At 40.5% G+C, this 16,041-nt stretch overlaps 1 protein-coding gene across 1 annotated transcript; it reads right to left on the bottom strand.

Annotated features, from left to right (window-relative positions):
• Positions 1–13,715: 13,715 nt before the first annotated feature.
• On the bottom strand, positions 13,716–14,852 carry LOC114297909 (protein neprosin-like). The gene is made up of 4 exons (XM_082923540.1): positions 14,706–14,852; positions 14,525–14,578; positions 14,292–14,429; positions 13,716–14,075 (listed from the first exon to the last, which is right to left on the bottom strand). Exons 1-4 carry the CDS (start codon positions 14,850–14,852, stop codon positions 13,716–13,718), a joined length of 699 nt encoding a protein of 232 aa, XP_082779666.1.
• Between the last annotated feature and the right edge of the window lie 1,189 nt (positions 14,853–16,041).

Below are 16,041 nucleotides of genomic sequence, written 5' to 3'. Positions count from 1 at the left end.
TGAGATAATGTACTACGAAACTTTCAAACAACTGAAACTGGAGGACAAAGACTTGGCACCTGCCGTATCTCCTCTGATCGGATTCATCTCAATACCAGAGTGGCCAGTCGACAAGATTATCCTCCCAGTCAGAGCAGGAAGCATGACGAAACAAGTGGAATTCTAGGTACTGAAAGTCCCTTCCACTTACAACATCTTGGGAAGGACATGGCTGCATGCCATGCGGTCGGTAGCGTCAACCTACCACCAAGTAATGCGGTTCCCCAACGAAGCCGGAGCAATTGAAGAGGTTTTTGGTGACCAAATTATGTCCAAGCAATGCTTCGTCACAGCAAATGGCAGTCGAGTTGCCAAAGGGTTTGTTCAGATGGTGGAAGAACTAGAGAGCAATGAATTGTTTGCGGATGTTGGCAAAGCCGCTGAACAGAAGGCAGTGGAAGACTTAGTACATGTAAGGATAGATGAAAAGGACCCGGAGAAGTTCTTTCTGCATGGCTCATCTATGTCTAGCACTGAGAGAATAGAGGTCATGGAATTCTTGACCTCTAACATTGAAGTGTTTTCCTGGACGTCGTATGACATGCCTGGCATTGACCCAAACTTCATCTATCACTAATTGAATGTCCACCCAACTGCAAGACCAATCATACAGCGCACTCGCAGATCAGCACTCCACCACGCCGAGATAGTGGCGGAAGAAGTGGAAAACCTTCTAGAGGCAGGAGCTATCAGAGAGGTGCACTATCCCAAGTGGATATCCAACACAGTAGTTGTGCCAAAGAAGAATGGAAAATGGCGTGTCTGCGTGGACTACAAAACAGTCAATGAGGCATGCCCAAAGGACAGCTTCCCTTTGCCACGGATAGACCAACTGGTAGATCTAACGGCAGGACACAATCAACTTAGCTTTCTTGATGCGTACAGAGGTTACCATCAAATCGCTATGTATGAACCAGACCAGGAGGTCATATCCTTTACAACGCTAAGAGGACTGTATTGTTACAAGGTCATGCCCTTTGGCCTAAAAAACGTAGGGGCAACAATCCAGTGAATGATCACCAAGATGTTTAAGCCATTGTTAGGCAGAACAATGGAGGCTTACATCGACGATACGGTAGTCAAATGCAAGGATGAGAATGACCATCTCAGGGACCTAGGTGAGATGTTTCAGATCCTAAAGAAGCACAAATTGCGCCTTAATGCATCTAAATGCGCGTTTGGTGTAGGATCAGGCAAATTCCTGGCTTCCTGGTGACCAATCGAGGAATAGAGGCAGACCCTTCCCAGATCAAAGCAATTTAGGACCTAGAGAGACCCAACTCAATAAAAGAAGTACAGCATCTCACCGGCATGGCAGCCGCGCTAAATCGGTTCATAAGTCGGTCGTCAGACAGATGTCGACCATTCTTTCAAACATTAAAGGCCAAGTTTGAGTGGGATGAAGAATGCGACCGTGCCCTAGAAAGTTTGAAGGAATACATGTCTTCTCCACCGTTGCTAGTGACCCCAATACCTGGAGAAAAACTATTTTTGTACTTGGCAGTTTCGCAGCACGCAATTAGCGCAGTGTTGGTCCGAGCGGAAGGAATCTAACATCTGCCTATCTTTTATGTCAGCAAGACATTGCTGGGCGCAAAAACTAGGTACTTTACCATTGGAAAAACTGGCCTTAGCCTTGATGATGGCCTCAAGGAAGTTGTCACACTACTTTCACGCCCACACCATAATCGTCCTCACAGCTTTTCCATTAAAAGCTTTGTTTGAGAGAGCGAACTTTTTTGGGCAAATCTTGAAGTTGGCGGTAGAATTGGGACAGTTTGACATCAAGTTTCAACCCAGAACCGTGATAAAAACCCAACCTTTGGCAGACTTTGTTGCAGAATTCACACCAGGAAGTTATCACATCTGCCCAGTTGACTTAACGGGTACAACCGAATAGGGATGGAAAGTGGCGCCGGAATAGCGCAACCCCTAATACAGGATACCCAGCCACCTCCCAGAACAGACTAGAGTGAACAAAAGGAGAGAGAAGCAAACCATGCTGCACCAAGCAAAGACCCATCAACAAATAAAGACTTGGTACAATCAGATAGCAAGGGGCAAACAGTAAGTGTGGACTTTGAAAAAAACACCAGCAACACTCAGGACCCCAAGGCATCATCCGATCCCTTTACTTGGTGGAAGCTGTTCGTCGGAGAGATGTGGAAGCTCTTTGTGGATGGAGCATCCAACAGGCACGAAGCAGGACTCGGCATAGTCCTCATCTCACCAGATGGCCTAGTAGTGGAACAGGCAGTCAACCTTGGCTTCCTAGCATCAAACAACGAAGCGGAGTATGAAGCGCTTCTGGCAGGACTAAAATCAGCACTCTACATGAAGGCCACCGAGCTAATGGTTTACAGTGACTCACAGCTGGTAGTAAATCAAATTTTAGGCGACTACGAAGCAAAGGATGAAAGGATGGCTAAGTACCAAGAGTTAGTCAGAAAAGAGATCATGAAGTTCAAAGTAGTGCGGATAGAGCAGATTGGCAGAGAAGAAAACAGAAGAACAGATGAACTAGCAGGCTTTGCTTCAATGGTAGATACATCCATCCCACATCCACTACTAATCGACTTCCTACCCAGACCAAGCATTGAAGAACCCGAAGTAGAGGAAATATGTTGCGTCGAACTAGACCCTTCATAGATGGATCACATCATAGTGTTCCTAAAAGACGGCATTTTACCCGAAGAGAAGAAGGAGGCCAATAAGATAAGGGCAAAGTCACAGCAATTTTGGCTCTTCCCATCAATGGCCTTGTACAAGAAATCCTTCATAGGACCTTGCCTGAAGTGTGTCCATCCCAGCAAAGTTGAAGCATTCCTGTTCGAGATTCACGAAGGCGTATGCGGAAGCCACCAAGGGGGAAGATCATTGGCTTACAGGGCAATTTCGCAGGGATATTGGTAGCCTTATATGCAAGTAGATTCAGAAAAGTATGTGAAGAAGGTGAGAAATGTCAGAAGTTTGCACACCAAATACATCAGGCAGCCAGAGAGCTTCTACCATTAACTAGCCCGTGGCCCTTCGCAATGTGGGGCTTGGACATAGTAGGACCACTCCCAACAGCACCCGACAACAGAAAGTTCTTCCTTGTAGCAGCAGGCTACTTCACAAAGTGAGTGGAAGCAGAAGCACTAGCATCAATAAAGGAGAAAGATGTGAAGAAGTTCGTCTGGCAGAATACAATCACTCGGTTCGGCATACCCAAGGCACTGATATCAGACAACGGCACCCAGTTCGACGGTAAAGTTTTTAGAGGCTTTTGTGAGGAGTACAAGATAGAATTCTACAACTCTACACCAGCATACCCCCAAGCAAATGGCCACGCAGAAGCATCAAACAAAGTTGTCTTCGATGGATTGAAGAAAAGGTTAGAGAAAGCAAAAAGAAAGTGGGCTGAGGAGCTTCCTCATGTTTTATGTGCCTACCGTACCACACATCGACGATCAACGGGAGAAACACCATTCTCCTTAGCCGAGGGCATGGAAGCAGTAATCCCACTGGAAGTCGGCCTCCCCACCATTCGAAGCGAAAATTTTGATCCAGACTTAAATGGAGAAGCCATCGCATTAGAGCTCGACCTTGCAGAAGAAAGAAGAGACAGAACACTGGTTCACATCGCCTCATACCAACAGGAGTTATCGAGGAAATACAACAATACCGTACATCCAAGGCAATTCAAGATCGGAGATTGGGTATTGCGCAAAGTAATGGGGAACACCCTGGTACCTGGAGATGGCAAGTTAGGGCCTAATTGGGAAGGACCTTACAAAGTGGTTGGATTAGCTGGCAAAAAGGGCATACCACTTGGAAGACGAGGACGACAAAGCTATTTCCAGGCCATGGAACACTGCCAATCTCAAACTATTTTATTTTTAGCTTTTCTTTCAAGTATTTGTGATTTTTTCTTTCTCAATAAAACAAGTAGTTTCTTTTCAGTATAGTTATTTCCTTCTGTAAAAGATTGTTTTAGTGAGTTAGGCGCACTAAAAGCATAGTTGGCCGGAATAACCAACTTTGTACTCTCTTCAGCTAAGATTAGGATTAGTGCTGAAGAGGTTGCCTGGAAAAACCAACACCCCTCCTAAGCCCAGGATAAGGATCCAGGCTGCAGGACGTTTAGTCGGAATAACCAAACACTTTACTCTAGCTTAGCAGGAATAACCAACTTAGAGGTTGGCTGGAAAAACTAACACCCCTCTTAAGCCCAGGATAAAGATCCAGGCTGCAGGACGTTTGGTCAGAATAACCAGACACTTTACTCTAGCTTGGCAGGAATAACCAACTTAAAGGTTGGCTGGAAAAACCAACACTCCTCCTAAGCCCAGGATAAGGATCCAGGCTGCAGGACGTTTGGTCGGAATAATCGAACACTTTACTCTAGGTTGGCAGGAATAACCAACTTAGAGGATGGCTGGAAAAACCAACACCCCTCCTAAGCCTAGGATAAGGATCCAGGCTGCAGGACGTTTGGCAGGAATAACCAAACACTTCACTCTAGGTTGGCAGGAATAACCAACTTAGAGGTTGGCTGGAAAACCAACACTTATTGTGCTTCAGCCGAGATAAGGATCTAGGCTGAAGAGGTTGGCTGGAAAAACCAACACTTATTGTTCTTCAGCTGAGATAAGGATCTAGGCTGAAAAGGTTGGCTGGAAAAACCGACACTTATTGTTCTTTAGCCGAGATAAGGATCTAGGCTGAAGAGGTTGGCTGGAAAAGCCAACACTTATTGTTCTTCAACCGAGATAAGGATATAAATTGAAGAGGTTGGCTGGAAAAACCAACACTTATTGTTCTTCAGCCGAGATAAGAATCTAGGCTGAAGAGTTTGACAAGTATGGATAGCTAGATTACAAAGTTAAGACCGAGATAAAATATCTTGGCCAGAGAATTTACTTCATTCAGATTATATCATAGACGTAAACCGAACAGACAGTTGAAGAAAACAAGAAACGATTTCATTGAGAAAGCAAATCAAGAGTTACAAAAGGGTGGGATTTCAGCCCGGTTAGAGTTTTCTTTCCAAAAGTAAAAAAAGAAGAAGAAAATACAAAGTCAAGCAAACAGGTCGATAAGATCAGCATCCAGTTCAACCCGGAGCCCGGTTTCAGTGTGTAGCTCGGTTGTCAAGTCTTCTACTGGTGGTTCAACCTGTGCTGACTGGATGACAGGATCATTGATGACCGGGGCATTGTTAGGCACGGTCTCTTCTTCTTCATCCTCAGATTCAAGGAATTTTTGTTGAATGGCGGCTGCATACTCCGCCATGTAGCTCGGTATGAAGTACAATGGAGGGTTCAGGAAAACCTCAGTCTCTGGACCATGACTAAGCTATTCCACCGCCGCTTTCCATCCGCACTTGAAAAATAGATCCTTGGCAGCTTCGCACTGTAGGATGTAGGTTGCCTCACCTTCTTTGTAGTCACGGTCTTCTGCATCGCCAATCTTCTTCTCAAGTTCAGTCATTTCGGCTTTCTTGTTCTGCTCAACTGTGGCAAGCTCACGCAGATAGCGATCCTTCAGCTCGGTCAGAGCTTTTTGTTTGTCCACCTCGGCTAAGTCAACTAGGCCGGTGAGGCGGGCAACCTCAGATTGTAGCTCAGCCATCTGTTGTTTGGCCTCGTTTAGCTCGGCCGTCTTCTTTTTAGCCTCTGCCAAGGCTTGCCTTGTTGTTTTGCGTAGCTCTAGCACACGCTTATAAGCAATCTGGTTCTTTTGCATAGCCTGCATAGATATGGTAAGCAATTTAGAGTGAGAACTGAGCTAACAGTTGGAAAAAACAGGAAAACAAAGGAAAGAGTACTCACCAGCACCATTGATTTGGTGGCCGAACAGATAGCTTTTAGCTCGGTAAGGTGGGCATGGTGATTCATATCAAGGGGCAGACACACGCTCTTAGCCAGGTTGAAGGCCAGCATGTGATCTTTATCTGCCACGACTGAATCTGTTGGTCTGATGGCTCGGTTCTGGTATGTTAATCTCGATGCCCAATCAGAGGAGTTAGCTCGGTTTCGGCTCTCAGGTTGTGGGCTCGGTACTTCGGTAGGGGGAAGCACATGCTCGTCCTCATCGACGAGGCATGGCTTGGTAGTAGAAGACCGAGCTCACTTGCGAGTCCGAGATGATTCAGGTTGATGGGATGGCAAGGCTACCACGGTCCCCTAGGTTTGATCGGCTTATGGTACCTCGGGCCGGTTTGTCTCAGTAAGGAGTGCTCGTACGGCTCTCTTTTTGGCCATTTCTTGTTCGGCAGTCAGTGGGATCAGGTTGATTTGAGGCAAGGCCAGATCCGGTTCAGGAGAAGCTTCCAACAAAAAGTCAGTTACCTTGGTCTTTCGTTTACTACTGTGTCTATACGTTGGTTCAAAATCCAGTAGTTCAGCCCAACTTCTATTGGGATATCGCAGCGCGGTGCAAAGTGTGTTTAAGTTGGGATAGCTGTACTGGGTCTTGAGAAAGTTTAAATCTGCAAGAAGTAAAAAAGACAACAGTCAGTACGGTTCAACGTAAGAAAACCGACGCAAAAGAAAGCATAAAACTAAGCCGAGGTAATTATACCGGCGACTCCTTTGTCCCAGTTTATTCGGTCGCCTGGGATCTGGGCCTCATGGTCTTCAAAATTCCCAGAAACCCAGAAAAAATCATCATCGTTGACATCCTTATCCGGGGTATTTTTTGTTATCTTTTCACGCCGGCACCTTATTTTTAAATAGTAAACCCAACCGTCTTCATTTGATCCTATGGAGTATTGGTGAAAGAGCTCGACTAAACCGAGGTTAAGGCCAGTCCGGCGATTTAGCTCGGCGATACCATTTATTATCCGGTATGAATTTGTGGAAAGTTGGGTAGGGCAGAGGTTGGTTTGTCTGAGGAACTCGCATAGAAGGGGCTGTACAGGGAATCTTAGTCCGATTTCTACAATGGAAAGAAGTGTAAACGGAACAAAACCAGGGTTTCCCCAGGGTATGGTATCTAGTTCGGCTAAAGTGAGATGAACATCATCAGGGATATGGTAGTCCCTTCGGAACTCGACCATAGCACCTGGTGAGTTCACTAAAAACCTATATTTACCCATAAGGATTTAAATTATGTATAAATTAGCTTGGAATATTAGCTCGGCTCCAAGCAGATATTGGGTATCTCGGTTGGACGTGCAAGGGAGTGTCTGGCCAACCTAATCAGAGTCTGCAAAGTAAAAAAGAAAGGTGTTAAGCACAGATTGTTGGACCGTGCTAAAAGAAGCAAAGGCAGAGATAAATGAAGTCCTAGCTCGATTACGTGGGCCATTATGCATATAGAGCTCGGTTTGAGCAAGGGCCTTTAGCCTGGTTGAACTTTTGGGGTAGCATTCTTAGTTCGGTTTTAACTAAAGGAGCTGGTTTAGCTCCAAGTCATGGTTCGATCGGTGGTTAAGGCTATTGGGGCATCAATCTTAGCTCGGTTTTTACTAAGGAAGCTGGTTTAGCCTCAAGTTTTAGCACGGTTGGTGATGGTGGCTTTCTAGTGCGGCATTGTGCAAACCTAATCTAATTCGCTAGCTTAGCTAAATAAAGCAAAAGGTTCTTAGACCTACTTGAAACAGCAAGTGTTCATAAAGTCTTAGCTCGGTTGTTCAGTTTTGCTAAGGCTCGCACCTACTACAAACTACTTCCTAGTTCAGTTGGGGTATGATTTCGGATCTAAGACCTCCCAGTTCAGTTTTTTCGCAAAATCAGTAGTGATGGGTACTATTCAAGTTGTTCTTACTCGTTACAGAGAAAACTATTTTGAAAAGTGTTGTGAGAAAACACATATATACAAATAGTACATGTAACCAGTCAAACGGAAAGCAAAAAAGGATTGAGTTACTTACAGATTGGAGGAGGAAGGATGTAGGTCTGAAACCACGAAGGTGATGTTGAAAATGCAAGCTTCACAGGTGCAAAATGGCAGCAATGGAGGTTCAAGCAAGAAAAAGAGAGAAGATGAATAGTAGACGTGATAGATTCAAAATGAGTGGTTTTTGTGTGAAGAAGGAGAAATTGGGCGGGACTGTTCAAATTACGCGAAAAACGAAGACGGCGTGATAGTTGCATTAGGCTAATGATAGTTTGCCACGTGTTCTTGGGATAAGAAGCGATTCAGTTACAACGATTGAAAAGACGTTTTGACCAGACTGATTGATAGCACGGTATGGGTTTAGCTCGGTTAGAAGGCTAAAGCTTTTCTTAGCTCGGCTGGTAACAGGTAATCCCTATCATGCTGCGTAGATGGAATTAAGGGGCAATTGAGAGGATAATTTCTGTGTAAATTGGGCCGAGCTAGATAATGGGTCATTCTGCGGGCCACAATAAGGACTGAGTAAAAGGGCCTTGAAGTTAGCCCGGTCCAAAGGAGCTTTGTTGTTAGCTCGGTCGGCATGGTCAGAGCGGCAGTAGTTAGCTCGGTCATACCAGACTGAGCCAAGGTATTGTGGGCCTTTACTCAGGGCCTTTCTGTTGAATAGCTAGGTCAAGGCACGTTATGGATAACGTGGTTTTAACAGGCAACCGAGGTACAACCGTATGAAAAGTTAGCTAGCTTGGCGTTGTGCATTGGAGCGCCAAACTTGGTTAGCTCGGTATTAAATGAACAGCCCAGTTGGAGTGTCAAACCGAGGCGCGCGCAGTGAAAGGAAGAACCGAGCTAGTTGGAGCTCGGTCTAGTCTGCAGCTTTAGCATGGCCATGTTATCTCGGTCGTATTGACATCCAACCGCGGTAGAACCATCTCACTTGGTTTAAGCAGTGAGGGGGGTGTTGAAGGATAAGTATTATCTTTTAGGAATGTGATTCCTAGGAGGACTCTACATGGAGGAGTAAGAGTCCTAGTTGGATTGTGCCACGAGGAACCTATAAAAGCTCACAACATCACCTATGGAGAGGTAACATAACTTTGATTCTCGAATACATAGAGCTTTTGTCTATTTGTCTATTTTGCTGACTTAGGCATCAGAGAGGTATCCAGCACACACCCGCCGGCTAGCTCACGTTTGTGTTTTCAGGAAGTAAAGCGACGATGTTTGGAGAAGCGCAGACTTGATCAACAGGATTATACGATAAGATTATTTCTTCGTACTCTATATTTATACAGAAATATTTTTATGATATTGTTATTATGCACACTATTTAATCTCTAATGTTACTATAAGTGGATGCTTTTTATTTTTATTTCTCCATTTAGATGAAATCCCAAATGTGTTTATACTATGGATATAGAAGTCACTTGCTTTACCTTGCAAGCTAGGAGCGTGTATAATTCCTATTGGATGTATTGTTACAGAATGTCAGTCACAATTGGATATTTTTTAGTCCAGCAGGAATGTAAGTCTTTATGACAATAGTATTAGTTTTTAGTATAGAATTCTTAGTGAATATAGATATGGGTGTATGGGTGTATGAGTGTGAAAGGGTGTTAGTTTCAGATTCGGTTTCCTTTATTTACGAAATTATGTTAGTTTATGGTATTTGAATTCTTGAATGTTGATAATATTTAATAAGCAGTTGAATGGAAGGAGAGGTATCTCCGGCATTTTCTATTTCCAATTGGATTTATCGAAGAGACCAACCGCTGTCTCGGTTTACTGGTAACATTTTTCCCCAACTCTCCATCTTAATTCCTCTGTTTTTATCAGCATAGGTAAGGGAAATAAGCCCAACTTTTCAGGGTATATACCATGTACTCTCCAATCTGAGGTAACAATCCACGTTTGCAAGTGTGACTACCATCCATGGGTGGAGGAGACAATAGTGAGAAACTCCTACCTAACATTAACATCCGCAAAGGCCTAGTTATCTAGATGATGCCCATTGAAATTAACATCTCTTATTTAATATTTGGCAAGAGGAGATGATTTGTTTAGCAGCATAAACTGAGTCTGTTAATGCACACGGAAAAGAAGACGAATCATCTTTTTAATGCTTGTTTAAATGTCAGTGTTTTACTTTTCCAGTGAATAATCTCATTTCTGTCTTTGGTGCTGATTTTGCGTCCCACCTGCATTATGCTTCTTGTGGCAGATTCATATTCTTTGGAAGCCTTGTAGAACAATGGCACATATGAATTCTTTTTCTGTTTATATTTTGTTCAGATTCTTTTTGTTTGCGCATTGGATTAATACATTGCAATTGCAGGAAGCTATAATTCTACCCTCATTTATCGCAATAGCAATTCACCCAAGACCTGGTGTTTGGGAATTGTTTGTGTCAATGTGTATGAACTGAGTGTGGAACAATTAATTGTTCAAGAATATCTTTGCTTCAAAGAACTTGTGGATGGGGAGTGAGGAACCTCTCTTGAAATTGTTTAATGATTATGAATTTGTTGATTTCCTTGTTTGATGTGACATACTTGATAAATGACCAGAATCTCATAGATAATTGCTGCCTTTTTTACATATTTAATTTCTCACAAGTTTAATTAAAATTTGGAATTTGGAACCTGGTCTAGGTACAATGGAAATTATGTGCTTGAACTTGATTTTGAGCTGTTCAATACAACAGTTCCTAGACTAACTTAGTCATCTTCCATTGGCAATGTGGTTCAATTTCTCTATCGTCACCTATCTTCAATCATCTTCCGTGATAAAGAAAGTTTGGAGCCTTTGCTTCATTTTCTTCCCACATAATGGGCATGTAAGTCTTCTTAACTTTTGGCATTGACATTATGATCTTTGCTCCCCATTCAGAAAATGAATAATAATAATAATAATAACAATCATAATAACAACAAAGGAGGTATGTGATTTGCATGAGGAGACTTAAGATAATTTTTATTTTACCAATGTGTTTTGCAGGTGATGATGTTGATTGATGGGATACATACAATATCTGGACTCCAGTTTGCTTTGGCAAGGGCAGAGGAATATCTTTCCCACCAGATGAAACATACTCTCAGTTTGAATATGTATGAGTGACAATCTCTCAAGACAACTCTTCTTGCTTAAATAGAAATAAGCCTCAAAATATAGAGCTTCCTCATTTTCAAGAGAGGCAAAGTTGCTAGATAAACTTGGGGAGAGAAGGGTGTTGGATTGTGAAAGTGAGATCAATTGGGTAATTTTTTTTTACATTACATTTCATTCAATCAAAAGCCTATTGTTACTTGTAGATTTTATGATTGATGATAATGAGAAAGGAAGGAAGTTGAGTAGGATAACATATGGTGACCAAATGATAGCCTATAGGTTGAAGACAAAACAGTGTCGTTACATTCTTTTTCTTTTCTTTTCTTTCTTTATTTTTATTTTTATTTTCATTTTTCAATTCATTATTTCAATTTTTTTTTCCCTCTCTAGGCCACTTCTTCTTAAGTATGGCCTTGATAAATTGGTTAGATTAGATCAACTATTTAACACTTAAGTACTGGCTTTATTGCAATGGAAGGATTGGGTTTATTTCAGTCATGGAAATGACATAGTTTCTTAAATCATATTTGTAGATAGCAGAATTTTCATTGCTCTCTTTAATTTGTCATATTTGGATGGAAAGTCCTGTTATATGTATGCAGAAGAAGTTGTTGGACCAACGAAGGTTGGCCTGAGTTGAAGGAGCTCTGGTCGCTTAAGCAAGTGGTCTCAGGTTCAAGTCTTTGTCGATGAAGCAAACCTTCTTTGAAGAGGTCCCCGCCTTGGCGCCTGACCGTACCTCAGAGGATTAGTCCTCGATGAAGCTTGGGGATACCTTGGGAAACCAAACAAAAAGAAGTTGTTGGAATCCTCATTGTCAATTGTGGTCTATTTTTGTTCTGCTTTGTATATTTATATGCATTTGTTTGTATTGACTTTTCTATGCTTGATATTTTGTTATTCAATCATATAGCCTAATTACCTTGTCTGGAGCCAAAACAACAGAAGCATCCAATATCATGAGCTGAGATTTTATCCTGAATGAACCTTCTTTGTTTTCATACATTCTGCAATTTTCAGATTTTCATTTGTAACTTATTTTCATTTTTTGTCTAATTTTTTCCCCTATTAGTTCTAACAAAGACTGAGCAAATGAATGAATTAAGGAGCTACGGAGCTAATTACTATGGTTGCCTAAATCCTTGATTTCTATTTTCAAGTATGCCCTTCAATCTAACAGTTACATATTTATTCCCAAATTTTCTTTCTTCATTCACCAAAATTTTCATTCTAGGGCCTCATGTTATTTCCTTCTCTATTCCTTATATATCTTGTCACATCTGTTCATATATATATGGATTATTCAGGGTTATTTCCAAGTGTATGGATTTTGTTCATTTTTGTTTTTTAATCATTCTATTGGGTATATTTTTCTGGAAGTTAAAATAAATTATAGACAGACTATTTGGCATTGAAAAGATTCGACTCCTAAAAAAGTTGTTCTAATTTAATCATAGTGACATGATAGATTATCTCACATTTTTTTGATTTGTCACCATTCAACCATCCCTACCTTCGTGGTTGATCCTCTCCTTTTTGATACTATCATTGAGATATTTTTTTTGTGCTCTTTCCCAATTTACAGAATGTATAAAAGGAACACTAGAAGATGGTAAATATTGACCCTGGGGTGGGAAAGTAAATGCATATGGCATGTAGAGATTGTGGTTGAAAAATTCATATCTAATTCATGAAGAACTATGTTTTCCCGTTTTCTTTTCTTATTTTTTAATGTTATTTTTGATATGTTGACAGAAGGAATAATATGATTTTGTCCAAAATTTTGTTGTTGTAATGAATTTTTTTTTAATTTTTATTTGTGTGTTGCTGCACAAAAAAATAAAAATAAATAAATAAATAAAAAATCAATCTATATTGTAATTATTTTATCATTATCCCACTGAATTATAATTTTCACAATTATTAATTGCTCTAATTTTAAATTCCCACGTAATGGAAAGCCCAAACCACAGTCAAAGGCCCCTCAAAAAATAATTTGGCTAGTTACCAAACAATAGAAAAAAGAGATTGACGTTTAATTATTAATTGGACAAATCTATATTGCAGTTAACTAAATTATTCATTGAAAATGATATGATAGATGAATTTGATTATATAAGCTTAGTTAGTAATTTTGTTGTTAAAAATGTAAGAAAAGTACTATTTAAGTGATCTTTTGTTGTATTTAGATTAATTTGGATTGATTTATGGCTTTATTTTTCATTTGGTTTTTTTTTTTTTCCCTTTGTTGTATATTGAGTCTTGCTAAGCCATGAAATAACAAATCAAATTATTTTATTTTATTTTTATCTTTTTGAGTTGTTGTAATGATTTGCTAAGATCTTAATCTATGTAAGCAAATTTTGGTAATCATATTCAAACAATCTCTGTGTGGGTACTAATAAATAAATAATTGTGTGGGTACTAATAAATAAATAATTGTGGGTAATTGCAATTACATTGGCTTAGCACCCGTAAATGTTCAAAGCAGGTCTTGTTGAATAATCCAATTTTTTTAATCGATGACATTGCAGTCAAGAAGATTAAAATTTGCAAAGCTAAAAGGGTTGGATTGTGCATCACCCCAAGCATAAACAATAGCACTTGAGTCTTAATAAAAGTTTTGCAAAGCACATGCAATTATATATATATATATATATATAGAAGGACAAGGGGTGGTAAGTTTTACATAATTAATCCATGCCAAAATGAAATTTTAAAAGTACCAAATTTGTGTTCTCCTTCTAGGAACCTCCAGGGCCCCCATATAGTACCAGATGCCCAAAGTCAGCCCCCTGGTATCCTTCATCTTTCACTTCATACAGTTTTATATTGGTTGTAAACTCGTATGTTTGAGGATTTATATCCCCTCCACTTGGACTCTTAAGTGCAATATGCCTAAAGTATGCATCATATCTAGTGTCCTGAATTGGAAAATAACCTCCCCCCATTGCAGGTTTCGGGGTGCCTAGTGGACTAAATGCCTCTCCTCCCCATTCAGCATGTGAAGCTAAGTTTGCTAATCCGTCACCAAGTATTCTCTTTGGCCAAAATCCAACATTGGTATTCGCAACTCCAAACCACCAGTTTCCATTACCTAGGTCCTGTATATTTTTACATGGATATCAAAATCATATAATTGAACAGAAGAACACAAATTCTATTTCCTTACCACTAATTACTTAATTATGATTTTTGTTTCATAATTATTGCTGTAATAATTATTTGACACAATGGTAGCATGACTTGGGAACTTATGATCTACCAATACAGTGGTCTAGGTGTGGACTTCATGTATATTAAGAGTTTTCAAATTTTACCTGAAAGATGTAGATTTCCATCTCAATCTGTGTCCCTCCAGGTATAGAGACCTCTTCAATTACTGAACCAAGAGGTATATCTGTATCCACAATCACAAATCCAGGGCAATTTGTATTGAAACAATGAGATTGACCTGCCTGTTTGGTAGACAAACATATACGAATATATTGTAAGAGTTACTAAGAAAATATAGTCAATCAAGTAATATGCAATAAAAAGCAATGATACTTACATTTGTATATATGAATAGTCGAGTACGTGCGTCACCAAACAGAGATGGATCCACCTGAGACAAACCAAAAACATAATAACAACAAATGCTTTTGTCTATGTGAAGCTAGTTTTTACTTGTGAAAATTGTTTGTAAAATAAGTAAGAAGTTAAATTTACAACAAGCAAGAAGATCAACTTACCCTCCACCCGACTTGTAAGCTATCAGGCCCATTTTGAATCATCATTCGCCCTGCACTATATTGTTTACCCATGACATTTGGTTGGTATACACTAAGCACCGCTGACGCTCCACTGTAATTGTTTGGACCATCTATTGTCTCAACCATGGCATACTAGGTAATAAAAGTCCAAAACATATGTGTTACTTTTATATTTTCCCTTACTGTGAGAATCTGAACATATCCATACTGTTGGGAGAAAACCAAAGGCCAATTCGAAATACCCGAATCTAGCACAAAATAACATAAGTAATTTTTCTCCCTCTTTGTGTGAATCTATTAGGAAACAATTTGAATAGAGCACAATATATGTATATATATATATATATATATATATATAATCTGAAAATAATAAATCTAAAAATCACACAACAAGGCAAGAGCAATTTGCTGATAAAAAAAAAAAAACGGCAAAAGCAATTTTTACGTGGAAAACCTTCCCACTGTGAGAAGGAAAAAACCACGGGACCATAGTCCATCAAATATCTCCACTATCAAAGAATAATGGGGGTACAAGAGTTCTATAGCGATCCCGGTATTCCCTGTTGCTGTTTAACTGTAATCTGGACTCAGTTCCGTAGATTCGTTGTTGTCTTATCCTCATTTCTATCCCTTACTCTTTGTCTTAGAGTTTTGGGTTGTGTTGGGCAAGTGGGGAATTTGTTGGTTGTGTTTTAAAGCTTTGAAATTTTGCCCAGGTTTTGGTCCCTACGCTCGAGCGGCGATTTTACGCTCGAGCGGGTTTTTTGTTGTTGCCTTTCCGCTCGAGCGGCAGTTGGGACGCTCGAGCGTGAATTTCCTTCTCTCAGCATTTTGGTCGTCTGCAGAAAATTCTGGAAGAGTGCATCCGGCGCTCGAGCGGATCTTTGGACGCTCGAGCGTGAACCTGTGTCTGACGCTCGAGCGGGGTGTTGTACGCTCGAGCGGACCTGTTTTATATCAGTTCGTGAAATCACCTTTTTGATCACTTTTTGATTTCCTTTCTCTCTCTTACTTTTTCAAAACCTCCATTGGAGAGCACCTCACTCTAAAACCGAAATTTCCTCTTAGGATTGATCTACCTAGAGTGTTTTCCTCACCTTGGGCCTTTGTAAGAAGTGTGTTGATCGTCGAGGGCTTCGTTGTGATCCAAGAAATTTGGGATTTGGAGCACTTTAATTTCGGGTCATCTTCTCCAATCGAGTTCTCTATTTGAGGTAGGGATTCTCCTTGTTCTTTTTCAATACTTCGTCTATAGATAGACATGTGGTAATTTTTGTATTGCATGAAAATTGTATCATGTTGGATTTTTGTATAA

The sequence above is a fragment of the Camellia sinensis genome, chromosome 4 (assembly GCF_055761805.1).
Source record: "Camellia sinensis isolate YWXY chromosome 4, ASM5576180v1, whole genome shotgun sequence".
Taxonomy (NCBI): domain Eukaryota; kingdom Viridiplantae; phylum Streptophyta; class Magnoliopsida; order Ericales; family Theaceae; genus Camellia; species Camellia sinensis.
This window is presented reverse-complemented; position numbering and strand designations above follow the sequence as displayed.